Below are 14,444 nucleotides of genomic sequence, written 5' to 3' on the forward strand. Positions count from 1 at the left end.
ATAAACAGAGTGTGTGCATAAGTCACAGTCATGTGCATTCTGGAGGCACAGAAGGGGGCAGCGTGATTGCTCAGTTATGGCTGCAAACTGGCGCTTCTGTTAGGGAATGTGATAAGAGTCGGAATAAGTTTTCTGAGAAACTTGTGAAACATTTCATTTGCACATTCCCTGTGTTCCTGTGCCCCTGTTTCCAGAACTATGAAATATGTTATCAGAAGACATGCTCACATTTTCCCCTTTGTTTGCATGAGCGGGTGCCAGAGACAAAATAGAATTAGCATGGAGTTCAATACAGCGTTGAAACAAAGTTACTGCTACAAATCTTTTATTCAACCATTAAAAATTGTAACTTTCCTATGAATCTGTGAAGAACCAATTTGAACGGATGTCTATCTCAACATTATTTTCAAAAATCAAACAAAAGGAGAAATGAAAAACCAAAATAACATGCTATGGGAAATATTTCATATGGATGCATGTGTGGACGCAAAAATTAGATACAGCCAGTTTTAATCTGTTGGAACCACATGGTGGCGCTGCAGGCTAAAGAAATGCAAGGGAAATTAAAGTGAGTCTGCGCTAGAAGTCAAAAAGAAAAAAAGAAAGAGAGCAAAATTCTGACCGATGAGGGGGAAAGCTGAGGCTCCTCACAACTGAAGAAGGAAAAATATATCGTAGATCCTTCCAGCTAGGTGGAACATCTGAGGTGTATGACTGCTAGGAGCTGTGCTGAGACCTGTAGTAAAGAAAGAAGAAGCAATGGCAGCCAGAGGAACATGTGTCTCCAGACAAAGGCAAGTGCTATTTCTCTTCCTGCTTGGGGGGCTGTGTTTGGCAGGTTCTGAGCTTGGACGTTATTCAGTGACTGAGGAAACAGAAAGGGGATCATTTGTGGCGAACCTAGCAAAGGATCTGGGGCTAGGGGTGGAAGCACTGGCTGCAAAGAGGACCAGGGTGATTTTTGATGATAACAAACAGCACTTGTTTCTGGATTCTCACACTGGAGATTTGCTCACAAATGAGAAACTGGACCGTGAGAAGCTGTGCGGCCCCACAGAGCCCTGCATGCTTTATTTCCAAATTTTAATGGATAACCCCTTTCAGATTTACCGGGCTGAGCTGAGAATTCTGGATATAAATGATCACTCACCCATATTCCAGGACAAAAAGATGATTTTAAAAATACCAGAAAACACAGCTGTAGGGACAACATTTCGATTAGAAAGAGCACAAGACTCAGATGGCGGACAGAATGGCATCCAAAACTACACCATCAGCCCCAACACTTTTTTTCATATTACCATTCGTAACAGCGATGAAGGAATGATATATCCAGAGCTTGTGCTAGACAAAGCTCTGGACTGGGAGGAGCAGCCAGAGTTCAGTCTAACACTCACAGCACTTGATGGTGGGTCTCCATCCAGGTCTGGGACAGCCACTATACATATTCTGGTTATGGACATCAATGACAATGCTCCACAGTTTCCCCAAGAACTGTATGAAACCCAGGCTCCAGAAAACAGTCCAGTAGGCCTTGTTGTCATTAAAGTCACTGGAGAAGATGTAGACTCTGGAGCCAATGCAGAAATATCCTATTCGTTTTTTGATGCTTCTGAGGATATTCGAGCAACCTTTCAAATCAATCCTTTCTCTGGGGAAATCACTCTCAAAGCCTTGCTTGACTATGAGTTCATAAAGTCCTATAAGTTAAATGTACAGGCAGTTGATGGTGGGGGCCTTTCGGCAAGATGTACGGTTCTAGTGCGGGTTTTAGACGTTAATGACAACGCCCCTGAATTGATCATGTCATCACTTGTCAGCGAAGTTGTTGAGAACTCACCTGAAACCGTGCTGGCAGTTTTTAGGATTAATGACAGAGACTCTGGAGAGAATGGGGAAATGGTTTGCCACATTCAAGAAAATCTACCTTTCCTTTTAAAACCTTCCGTGGACAATTTTTACATCCTAATGACAGAAGGAGCACTGGACAGAGAGAGCAGAGCTGAATACAACATCACCATCACTGTCTCTGACCTGGGCACACCCAGGCTCACAACCCAGCACACCATAACAGTGCAGGTCTCTGACATCAACGACAACGCCCCCGCCTTCAACCAAACCTCCTACACCCTGTTCGTCCGCGAGAACAACAGCCCTGCCCTGCACATAGGCACCATCAGCGCCACAGATTCAGACTCGGGCTCCAATGCCCACATCACCTACTCGCTGCTGCCGACCCAAGACCTGCAGATGACCCTCACCTCGCTGGTCTCTATCAATGCTGACAACGGGCAACTGTTTGCAATCAAGGCTCTGGACTATGAAGCCTTACAGGCCTTCGAGTTCCACGTGGGTGCCACAGACCGAGGCTCACCTGAGCTCAGCAGCCAGGCTCTGGTGCGCGTGGTGGTGCTGGACGACAATGACAACGCACCGTTCGTGCTCTACCCGATGCAGAACGCTTCTGCACCCTACACCGAGCTGCTGCCCAGGACCGCAGAGCCCGGCTACCTGGTCACCAAGGTGGTGGCTGTGGACCGCGACTCTGGACAGAATGCCTGGCTGTCATTCCAGCTACTCAAGGCCACGGAGCCCGGGCTGTTCAGTGTGTGGGCTCACAATGGCGAGGTGCGCACCACCAGGCTGCTGAGCGAGCGCGATGTGCCCAAGCACAGGCTGCTGCTGCTAGTCAAGGACAATGGCGATCCTCCGCGCTCTGCCAGTGTCACACTGCAGGTGCTGCTGGTGGATGGCTTCTCTCAGCCCTACCTGCCTCTGCCTGACTTGGCGCACAACCCCACTCAAGGGGAAGAGGATGTGCTCACGCTGTACCTGGTCATAGCCTTGGCATCTGTGTCTTCTCTCTTCCTCTTGTCTGTGCTGCTGTTTGTGGGGGTGAGGCTGTGCAGGAGGGCCAGGGCGGCCTCTCTTGGGGGCTGCTCCGTGCCAGAGGGACACTTTCCTGGACACCTTGTGGACGTCAGCGGTACAGGAACACTGTCCCAGAGCTACCAATATGAGGTGTGTCTAATGGGAGGCTCCTCTGGTACCAGTGATTTCAAGTTCTTGAAACCGATTTACCCTGAAGTTCATGCTTATAGTTCCCAGGACAATAGTGATGGGAATCCCACATTTTGAAGTTTCTAATTTAATTTTGAGTAATGCTTCATTCCATTTAATATATAATACAGCCATATGAATATTAATTTGTATAGTAGTTGCTACACAGCAAAACTAACTTCGTTTTCAACTTCCAAGTGGGTCACATTTAGATTTTTACAGTGTTTTTACTTTAGTACTTTAGTGGTTGTTTCATGCTTGTGTTTTTTGTTTGTCTGTTTGTTTATGGTTTTTCTTTTCTTTTCTTTCTAGTAGAGTATTGTCACTTTAAATTTGAGGTTTTGATTCTTTCAGAGTGTATGATAATTTGGTTTTATTTCTCATTATAGAAAACTGAAGCTTGAGGTTTCGTTGTTATTGTTCTCTTTTGTTTTGTTGCTAAGAATTGACCAAGCCTTTTGCATGGTAAGAAAATGCTCCACCATAGAGCTAGCTCTATCTCCAGCCAGACATGCTTTATACTCACTTTTAAAAGCTGTATATTCTTTTAACTTTCACTGAGTCCGTTTTTTGGCAGTTTCATGCATCTCTGTCGTGCATTCTGTTTATGATAATCTCTTGATTAATCTCCGTGCAACCCCTATTACTTCCCTTCCTCCCTTACAAATCCCTTGGCATGTTTATGATTTTAAGTGTTCTGATAATTTTATGCCAGCATGTTGATTAATGACTTCTGCACACATAGAGTCATGCTTTGGACTCAATCATTCTTAACTCTCGTGTCCCACTTGTTTCCTTCCTTTTCCAAGCAAGTACCCCATGCTGCTTTCTAAATATGGCTACTTCATTGCCCTTATTTCCCATCTTCCTAAAGAGTTCTTTCTTTTTTTATCTTTTCTTTGTTTTCAAACCAGAGTTGCTTTGTGTAGATCTGGCTGTCCTAAAATTAGTTCTGCAGACCAGGCTGACCTCAAACTCATAGGGATCCACCCACCTCTGCTGCCAGAATGCTGGGATTAAACTTGTGTATCACTACCACCCAGCAAGAGCTCAGTTTTATGTTCATCCTTGGTGACATATATGGCAGATTGTGTCCTATAATGCTAATACAATGTGATAGTCTGCATGGAAATCAGCATAAATTGAGTACATTTAAATTTTATTTGACAATATTGATGAGCTGGTTGGAAAGATAATTTTCTTGTTATATTGAAACTTTAAAAGTTGTCAAATTTAAACATTTAAATAAATTAAAGGTTACAGAGAAAATAAGTTTTCTCTCCAGTCCCTTTCTACACCGTTGTTCTTCGACTTTGACCTACTTTCAGACAATGTTTAACTGCCTTATCTTTATAATCAGCTTTTATGTGTTACCCACTTTTTGCAGTTCTTATTTCACATTAATAGACACGCATACAAAAGGAACTCGTTTCCCTTATCCTAGGGTTTTGGTAGAATAATCATAAAATGTTATCAGTTTTGTTTCTGTGGGTTTCTATGCTCAAACCCAAGGCCTCCTAGATGAGTACCATCCTGAAGTAAAACTGATATTAATGTCCACCTATATGGGTTTCCTATGTACACATACTTAGTAGTGCAGTATGATTACACTTTCTTTTGGGGAAAAAAATTTCCAAAGCTAATAGTTGCTATTTTAGATGTGGATTTATTTCCATTCGTGGTAGTGATTTTTCTGCCCCTCTCTTTACATGTTAAGTGATCAATCAAAGCAGTGAGTTACCTTGAGCTGCACTCTCTGTTCTCACTACTGTTTTTTTTTACATCATATCCCTCTTGAATATTAGCTTCTTGCCTTCAAATATTCAAATATATAAGATGCAAATTAATTGTGTTTATGTACTAGGAGCTTTCGTTCATAGGTCTTCTTTTAGATGGTTTACCGTGTGGTGGTCATGCTTTAATACTTTTCCTACACTGCTGACCTTTTTATAGGACCCAATATCATGTCTGAGTTTACTTTCTTACTTGGTTGACAATTTCATTAAAATAGATGCAGAGGCACTTAGGAGAAATAAAACAACTTTTGATACTTTACACGGTGAAGCAATATTTTCATTTGATTGATAGTTTGACTGGGTATAAAAGTATAATTTGAAAAATTCTCCCTCAACGTTAAAAAGCACTTCTCCTTTTCTTAGTTGTATAGAACTACTTTTCACAGGGACAATTCCATTCTAAAGCCTCCTATCTCTTTTTCTGCAATTTTCCCCCATTCATTCTGGAAGCATTGGAAAACTTACCATCAGTAGTCTGAGAATACTGTAGCTGTGGCTATTTCTTTGTTAAGCCGTTCATAAGGATATATTCTGTTGATGTTGAGATTCTCAATTCAGAAAATAACTCATTTTAGTTTGCTATAATTTCTCACTTGTATTTTCTAAAAATCTTGATTAAATATTTAACTGACTGGAAGAGTTCTATGAGACCCTAAGCTCATTTCATTTTGTATTTCCACTCTATTTGCTCCATGTTCTACTTTCTTGCACTGCTCATTTAATCATTCAATCTTGATTTGTAAGCTTGCTCTTTGGTAAATAAATACTTTTAAAAGTTTTTTGGTTTTGTTATTTTTTGAACAGTGTGCATTGGAAGTGTAATATTTTTCTTATCTATAAAGTACCACCTTAGAGTATATTATGAAAATATGCTGTACAATATTATTAGTATAATATTGTCATTCAAATATTAAATATTAAAATATATTATTAGTATAATATTGTCATTCAAAAAATTAAGTGTAAGTCACAGAAATTGAAGAATTTTACCAAAATTATACTGTTTGTAAGAGACACTGAAGTTTCCTAATCAGTTTTGTTACCTTTTTCAACTTTGAATCAGGGTCTCAACTACACAGTCAAGTATTCTCCAATTTACAATCTTTCTGACTCTGTCCCTTGTGTATTGAAACTACAGGCATATATAATCCAATATGCCCCATCATTTCTCTTATAATACTCCATACAAATGTTATTAACATGAAATGGGTACATGCATTTTAAACACAAAAAATCATGGAAGATGTAAGGAAACATTTGTTTCGTAGACTTTATTTTTCTGGAGATATTGATCAGATATTTCCTCTTGTTTCTTTTTGTTTTGTGGTTGTATTGGGTGGGTGGGTGGGTGGGTGTGTGTGTATGTGTGTGTGTGTGTGTGTGTGTGTGTGTGTGTGTTGGCAATTCTCTTGTCTGCATCTACTGTCTGTGCTTTGACTAAAGATGTGCAGCACTGGATCTGCTTTTTAAATGGATACTAGTGATTAAACTCATATCCAGCTTTGCACAGAATGTGTTTTACTCACCAAATTATCTTTATGGCCATGGACATTAGTTTGAGCCTTTCTACTTCATGTTATAGATATTCTCTCAAATATCGTGTAGTCCTTGGCTGTGTTCTCATAATGAGGAATTATGAATCTAACACTGGGAATCAACCCTCTGTGACTGAACAGGCATGGACAGCAAGACTTCATTCTAATGTTACCATGCTAAGGCAGAGGTTTTTCTAGGCAGAGCCACATCAGTAAATATAAGAATTTATTTGAGCTTTCACACTTTTCATGTTAGAATTCTGGAAAAACTTGTGTGAGAGATTATCTGTCAATAGCACACCTTGTGTTCTATAGTCTGAGAATGTTGCTTGAGAAGATACTTGAAGTCTTACAATTTAAAAATCTAAATCTAAAATCTAAAGTTCTACTTTTGTTTAGCATGACTTAAGTGTCAAAGACTAGAGAAAGTTTGCTAATCTCTTCAAATCAAGTATCCATTCTCTACTATGAGTGACTTTTTTATCTCTGTAGACATCGAGAACAGAGAATTCAACCTTACTGTAAATACAGCTTCAATTAATAACTTATTCATTTCAAGATTAACTTTAATTTTCCCATTTCTTTGAATCTGAAATGTAAATGCTATTCTGTTAGACAAACATGTTAATTTCCGTTTCTCCAGTGGTGGATTTTTAATCATTTCCTAGAAGTTCTTAGTGAGTTTCTTCCTACTGCTTTCTATCATTAAACACGTGTGTGCTACCTGTATACCTTAATTTTGTGAGTTCTCAATATCATTACTTTTCTATCAGCTTAATGGATATTTTAAAGGTGGAAAAATAACTGTGCATATATCCAGGCCACATACCTTTCAGTTTTTCTCTTTTGTGCTGGTTTATTTTTTCAACCATATATAGAACTTACATTTTTAAAAATTCAACTCAAATTAGCATTTTTCCATTGGAACTGTTTCGAATGAACTGGGGAACTATTGAAATTGTCAATAGTGGACATCATTGATGAGTTCCTAGCATTTATTCCCACCAGTCTCTCCTCCTTCCGTGGCAATTGTGAATTCCAGCTAGGGCCAAGTTTCAGAGATGGTTCTAGTCAGAATGAAGCAAGCACACAGTAGGCTCTATCACTAAAAGCTATCCTCATTAATGCTATACTCAAGTAGCCATATACTGCTTCATTAGCAGGAACATGACATTCATTTTTTGCATTTACAGATTAAAATTTTGCTTTCTTTAGGAAATCAAATGTCTATCCTTTTTCCTCTCTGAACTGCTGTGTGTACTTGGCAGAATATTTCCTGGGGGAGGTCAGCCTCAAGAGTAGGAGTGTCCTTTACTCAAAATGGCATAATTGTATTGTGTACCACTTACTGAATTGTTGTAACTTGTAAGAAACTGGAACTAAACTATGAATTTATATAATGTATCCCCTAAAGTGTACCATCTTTCATAATCCAAGGAAAACCTCTGAAACGTTCCCTGGACATTATCTCTTTCCCTTTCCACCTAACCAAGGCCAAGTGGTAAAGGGATGTGTGTTAAACTTACCAATGTTATGCTCCTGAGCTACTTACCAAGTGCTTTAAAAAAACATTGACATCATCATGAGCCATAAAGAACACTAGTGAAAAAATATACTAATCACCACAAAATAAATATTTGTCTCTGAGAGAAATTTGATGTGAAGGAAACTTAAGTAGCATTCATCAAACTGTGAAAACCTGTGAAGACACATGGTGGCGCTGCAGGATAATGTTACAGGAAAAAAGGAATTACATTAAATACCGCAGACACAGCCCAAGTGAGCCCAGAAAACTAGAAAGAAAAAGAAGGCAGGAGGGTGCTACGTAGAAACCTTTTGTCCTTCGGATTCTGAGGATTCTGTGGACAAATCAAGGGGCACGTTTTGCAGAAGCGTGTGGTGGAGCAGAAGTGATTCTGCCAGAAGCCTTCTGGAAAGGAACTATGGAGAATCAAGGGGGACTCTATCTGCAGACAAGGCAAGTCCTGCTTCTCTTTGTTTTCCTAGGAATGTCTCAAGCATACTCTGAGGCTGGGAGACTTTCAGTGGTGGAGGAAATGTTGAGTGGGGCCTTGGTAGGGAATTTGGTAAAGGACCTGGGGCTCCAGGTGGGTGAGCTGTCTGCACGGGAGGCTCAAGTGGCCTCTAGTGATAATAAACTGCCTTTGCAATTGAATATAAATACAGGAGATTTGCTCCTAAGTGAACCGCTGGACCGGGAGGAGCTGTGTGGCTCCACTGAGCCCTGTGTGCTCCATTTCCAGGTGTTACTGAAAAACCCCTTAAAGATTTTGCAAGCTGAGCTTCAGGTCACGGATGTAAATGACAACTCCCCCGTATTCTTGGAAAAGGAAATGGTTTTAGAAATCCCCGAGAACAGCCCTGTTGGTGCTGTGTTCTTGTTAGAAAGTGCGATCGATTTAGATGTAGGAATCAATTCTGTTAAAAGCTATGTGATAAGCCAGAACTCTCATTTCCACGTTACAATGAGAATTAATCCCGATGGCAGGAAATACCCAGAGCTAGTTTTGGACAAGGCGCTGGATTACGAGGAGCAGCATGAGCTCGGTCTCATCCTCACTGCTTTGGATGGAGGGACGCCACCCAGGTCTGGGACTGCATTGGTCCGAGTGGAGGTCATAGATATTAACGACAACTCCCCCGAGTTTGACCACATGTTCTATGAAGTGACGGCTCCAGAGAATAGCATGCTTGGCTCACTGCTTATCACTGCCTCGGCTTGGGATTTAGACTCAGGAATTAATGGTGAAGTATCGTATGCCTTTTCCCATGCATCAGAGGATATTCGAAAAACATTTGCAATTAATGAACATTCTGGAGAAATACGTTTAAAAGGCTATTTGGACTTTGAAACAACTAAATCCTACTCGATACTCATTAAAGCTACTGATCGGGGAGGACTTTTTGGGAAATCTACAGTAAGAATTCAGGTGATGGATGTGAACGACAATTTTCCTGAAATCATTGTGTCATCATTTATCAGTCCAATCCCAGAAAATACTGCAGAGACTTTAGTTATGATTTTTAGTATTCGAGACAAGGACTCGGGTGAGAATGGCAAGATGGTTTGTACTATTCCGGAGGATCTCCCGTTTGTGCTAAAATCTTCTATTGAAAATTACTACCACTTAGAAACGGATGGAGCACTGGACAGAGAGAGCATAGCTGAATACAACATCACCATCTCTGTTACAGACCTGGGCACACCCAGGCTCACAACCCAGCACAACATAATAGTGCAGGTGGCCGACATCAATGACAATGCCCCTGCCTTCACCCAAACCTCCTATACCATGTTCGTCCACGAGAACAACAGCCCTGCATTGCACATAGGCACCATCAGCGCCACAGACTCTGACGCTGGCTCCAATGCCCACATCACCTACTCGCTGTTGTCTGCTCAGGACCTACAAATGGCCCTCACCTCGCTCATCTCCATTAACGCAGACAACGGGCAGCTGTTTGCACTCAGGGCGCTGGACTATGAGGTCCTGCAGGCTTTCGAGTTCCAAGTGGGTGCGACAGACCGAGGCTCACCTGCACTCAGCAGCCAGGCTCTGGTGCGCGTGGTGGTGCTGGACGACAATGACAATGCGCCCTTCGTGCTCTACCCGATGCAGAACTCCTCTGCTCCCTGCACAGAGCTGCTGCCCAGGGCGGCAGAACCTGGCTACCTGGTCACCAAAGTAGTGGCTGTGGATCGCGACTCTGGCCAGAATGCCTGGCTGTCGTTCCAGCTGCTCAAGGCCACGGAACCTGGGCTGTTCAGCGTGTGGGCTCACAATGGCGAGGTACGCACCACCAGGCTGCTGAGCGAGCGCGATGTGCCCAAGCACAAGCTGCTGCTGCTAGTCAAGGACAATGGCGATCCTCCGCGCTCTGCCAGCGTCACGCTGCACGTGCTAGTGGTGGATGGCTTCTCTCAGCCCTACCTGCCTCTGCCAGAGGTGGCGCGCGACCCTGCACAAGAAGAAGATGTACTAACACTCTACCTAGTCATAGCCTTGGCATCTGTGTCTTCTCTCTTCCTCCTGTCTGTAATGCTGTTTGTGGGAGTAAGGTTGTGCAGGAGGGCCAGGGCAGCCTCTCTGGGTGGCTGTACTGTGCCTGAGGGACAGTTTCCTGATCATCTCATGGGCATTAGCAGTGCGGGAACTCTATCCCAGAGCTACCAGTATGAGGTGTGTCTGATGGGAGGTAGTGGGACAAATGAGTTCAGATTCTTGAAGCCCGTTTCCCCCAATTTACAACCCCAGTTCCCTGGGAAAGAAATAGAGGAAAGCTCTACTTTGCGCAATAGTTTTGGGTTATTTAGTAACTGTAATTGATGCTGTATTTCATTTTGTGGCTATTCCATGCTAATGTGTATTTCTCCGAATTTGCATGATCTTTAAATCTAGTGTTTGCATTTTATTATGTCCCTCCCACTTTTCAATTTATGCCAGCGCTTGTAATAAGATGGTAATTTCTTCTGTAGCCCATTCTCTCTGATGACCTAATTCGTAAATAATTTACCCTGCTCCCCTTCCCACCTGTCTTTTCCAGCACTTTGACTTGCACTTTTGCTTATGATGAAATAAACAGACCATTTTAGGAGTAGTTAAAATTTTTAAGTATATCTTTTGTTGATTTGCGACTTGTTATTATGGGTGCTATTTTCAAGAAAGCTTATTTTTTAAAGCACCCTAGTTTAATTTTTTTAATGTTTGTTATTATTGAATATATGGATTGCATTGGAAAATCTATACTGTGATACAACTATTAGGCCTGTTGAGAAGGAGCCAATAGTGAGCCTGGGGACAGCTCAGTGATAGATACCCAGAAAGATCAAAACACATAATAAACAAGTGGTGACAGGTGGTAGTGAGCCATTTACTAACACTATCTTATGTATTCTGGAAGGTGGCTGCAGCGGTACATGAATACTGGGGTTACTTATAAAATCTTGAAATATAAGGCCTTAATTTTACAAATGTCTCACTAACTTTATGAGGACAGAATGTAAGTCAGGTGGAACAATAGGCACCCAAACAATCGTGTGAGTAGGAGAAAGCAAGCCTGTGAGATAACACACAATTTTGCTTATGTTCCCCCATGAAATAAAGGAATGTGCACTGAGTACTAATTCACAAGTACACACATTTGCTGTGCATATTATGCAACATTCAAATCTAATAGGAAGAGTACTTAGTCTATTGTGAATTTGAAACTTCCTCTCTTATTCTATTGCTTGAATTTCCTGATATGGTCATAAGCCACTGAGTCTGTCTCAGATTCCACTGAAGAGCAGCATCCAAAAGTATGATGACCACATTGTTTAATGTATGAACGTGCCATGTTCTAATTGTAAAAACTAATAACAATAATAATAAGTTCAACCACCACAGGGGAGAGAGTTTCATCTTGGGTAGAGAATGACCAGTCTATAATGGTTCTTGTCCTTGATGATCTGACAATCACTGGGAAGTATAATTGTGTTACATGAGTAGTACGTACATAATTACAGGGAAAATGTAACGGTTGGGAGAGGAAGTTTCCTGTGAATTTTCTAACAAGTCTAAAGTCTGTATATCCAGGAGGAAGAAAATGAGAGATGGTGAGCATCATGGAGAGAGAAAGACGGTAAAGACGTGACAATAAAGGATGTGAGGGGGAACTAAGAGGATGCTCCCCATCCCATGGACTAGAGTCACCGTCAATGCCAGAAACATTCTTTCAAAGAACTTAACACTATGTTAGTTAACATTTTAAGTAGTTAGTTAAAATTCCTCCCACATCCAAGACAACCCAGCGTTTATACTTTCTGAAAGATACCATTTCATTATTAGTCTGTCAAACTATGGAACCTTTGCATCCAGGCAAAATGTGCATATGGGCTAATTACGTTTAATTTCTTACTTTGGAAAGTAGACGTTGGAAACAGAAAGTCTTTTGGCAGTTGTCTAAGGTTGGGAAAATGGGTAGGAATGGAGAGTAGTTGGGTACAATTTATGTGGGGGATAAATTAGAAATGATTTTAAATTAGAAATACTACTAATAGTTGTAGAGTTCTACAACTATAGGAATAACCACTGAGCTGTATAGCTCAAGTCTGTGAGATACTATGATGACTCTATTTCAACAAAGATGTTTAAACAATAGAGAACAACTCTAGAAGACTATGATTCCACGTAAGCTAGGTCTTCCTTAAACCTCCCAGGCACAGGAGTTGTACAGACAGAAGAGCAGACACAACAGAAGGTCCAGGTAATTGTCTTGTTGCTTCAAGCTCTTCCAGACATATGAGCATCAAGACTTCTCTAATTTTTGAAGGAATTGTGTTTCCTAACTCTAGTGGAGAGTAACCAAGACTTCACTTTGGGAGCTTCTGTGTTCACATACAAGTCACTAACCAATTTTCTAAAATGTGAGCTCTTCAGCAGTCAGTCTCTGAGCCAACAATTACATCTGGTGAATAAAAGTTACCCTTACATTAACGAAGGGTACTTTCATTTTCTTTGCAACCATTCTACTGAAAATTCTATTTTAAAGGTCATAAGTAATGTCTATAAACACTAAATAACACTCTATCACCAAAACAAAGAGATGCAACTGCACATTGCTTTGTAAAGTCTTTCTCTTTCTTGTGACGGTGTCAATGAAAATGGTTGCATACAGGGACCAACTTTGCCCTCGTGGTTCTTCTAGAATCAGATCTCACTCCAAATGACTCCAGCATTGTCTACGGCAAACTAATAGTCTGCATGGCTGCAACTTCTAGCCGTCATACCTGTGTTCTAGATGGCTTGGGGAACAGATGGTCATTTAGAACTCTTCTGTCCCAGACAAAATAGCAGTAAAGACTGTTGTCAGTCCATCTGTAAAATTGCCAAGGTCAAACAAAACCACGAAGAGGCAGGTCGGTCGGCTAAGTTACCGTGTGTCTTAGTTACCTTTCTATTGCTGTGATAAAACATATGATCATGGCAAAAAAAGCTTAACTCTGGACTTACAGTTTCAGAGGGTTAGAATCCAGGATGGCCCAGCAAATGTTTGCTGGCAGGAACAGCTGAGAGCTCACGTCTTGATCTGCACGTTGGAAGCAGAGAGGAAAAACTCTAGGAATGGTGTGAGTGTTTTTGAAATCTCTAAGTCCCGGTGACACACTTCCTCCAACCAGGCCATACCTCCTAATCCTTTCCAAGTAGTTCTACCAATTAGGGATTGTTGTGTCCGGCCAGCAGATCACAGCCTGGGTTCTAGCCTGGAAAGGCATTTTGGAAACCTGGAAGAGAAGAGGGGCTAGGCGGCGAGAGAAAAGAATGGAGCCAGGACAACCAGTTCTGATCAAGGCTCAATTTTACTAATTCCAGACCCTCAGTTATAAAGGAAGGGGGAGGGAACCCAATATCCCGCCAAGTAACTCAGGGTCCAGTAGCAGGANGAACACGTGTGTGCCTCCAGGCGGCAAAGGCAGGTTCCAGCAGTGGGCGTGGCAGGACGAATGAGCCGGTAGCTCCACCCTTGAGCAGGCAGGTTCCAGGCTGGGGGAAGGGAGGCCACAAGGGATCAAGTATTCAAACATAGAAGCCCATGGCAAGCATTCTCATTTAAACTTCAACATTGTGTATTTGGGTACGTGTAGAAGTGTAGTACATATTTTAGCAGTCATCTATCAGGGTCAACCGTAAATACTGCTTTAAATACAATAGACAATGTTAACATTTACTTTATTCTTGACTTTGAGGTATTTGCTGCTGGTTTTCTTGGTTTTTTGAAATTCTGATTGTCTTTCAGAGAATGATTTTGAAGCCATAGTCTTTTTAGTTTTAGGAAAGATACTCGTTTTTCTTTTTCTTTTTTTCTTTTAAATAAGTGAATGTTGGTTCTACTGTCCTGTGTACAAGGAAATTCACAGACACTAATTTAAAAAAAAAATGAGTAGCACTTGTCCGAGAACTACACACACCTACTCATATATTTTAAATTATTCCTGGATTATGAATAATACCCAATACCTAGCAACAAGAGAGTGTTATACATACTCAATATA

At 41.3% G+C, this 14,444-nt stretch overlaps 2 protein-coding genes across 3 annotated transcripts; both read left to right on the forward strand.

Annotated features, from left to right (window-relative positions):
- The first annotated feature begins 493 nt into the window (after positions 1-493).
- LOC110284909 (protocadherin beta-18) lies at positions 494-13,678 on the forward strand. Of its 2 annotated transcripts, XM_029472226.1 has the most exons (2): positions 494-3,021; positions 10,594-13,678. In XM_029472226.1, exons 1-2 carry the CDS (start codon positions 760-762, stop codon positions 10,738-10,740), a joined length of 2,409 nt encoding a protein of 802 aa, XP_029328086.1. In that variant the 5' UTR covers positions 494-759; the 3' UTR covers positions 10,741-13,678. The 2 variants fall into 2 exon arrangements, with proteins under 2 accessions (XP_029328086.1, XP_021006564.1); XM_021150905.2 differs by lacking the exon at positions 10,594-13,678 and having other exon boundaries at positions 494-3,968.
- Positions 7,574-10,225, forward strand: LOC115029895 (protocadherin beta-11-like). Its single transcript, XM_029472227.1, has 2 exons — positions 7,574-10,071; positions 10,103-10,225. The coding sequence occupies exons 1-2, from the start codon at positions 8,335-8,337 to the stop codon at positions 10,223-10,225; spliced, it is 1,860 nt and encodes a 619-aa protein (XP_029328087.1). The 5' UTR covers positions 7,574-8,334.
- Positions 13,679-14,444: the final 766 nt, after the last annotated feature.

This window comes from Mus caroli, chromosome 18 (assembly GCF_900094665.2).
Source record: "Mus caroli chromosome 18, CAROLI_EIJ_v1.1, whole genome shotgun sequence".
Classification (NCBI taxonomy): domain Eukaryota; kingdom Metazoa; phylum Chordata; class Mammalia; order Rodentia; family Muridae; genus Mus; species Mus caroli.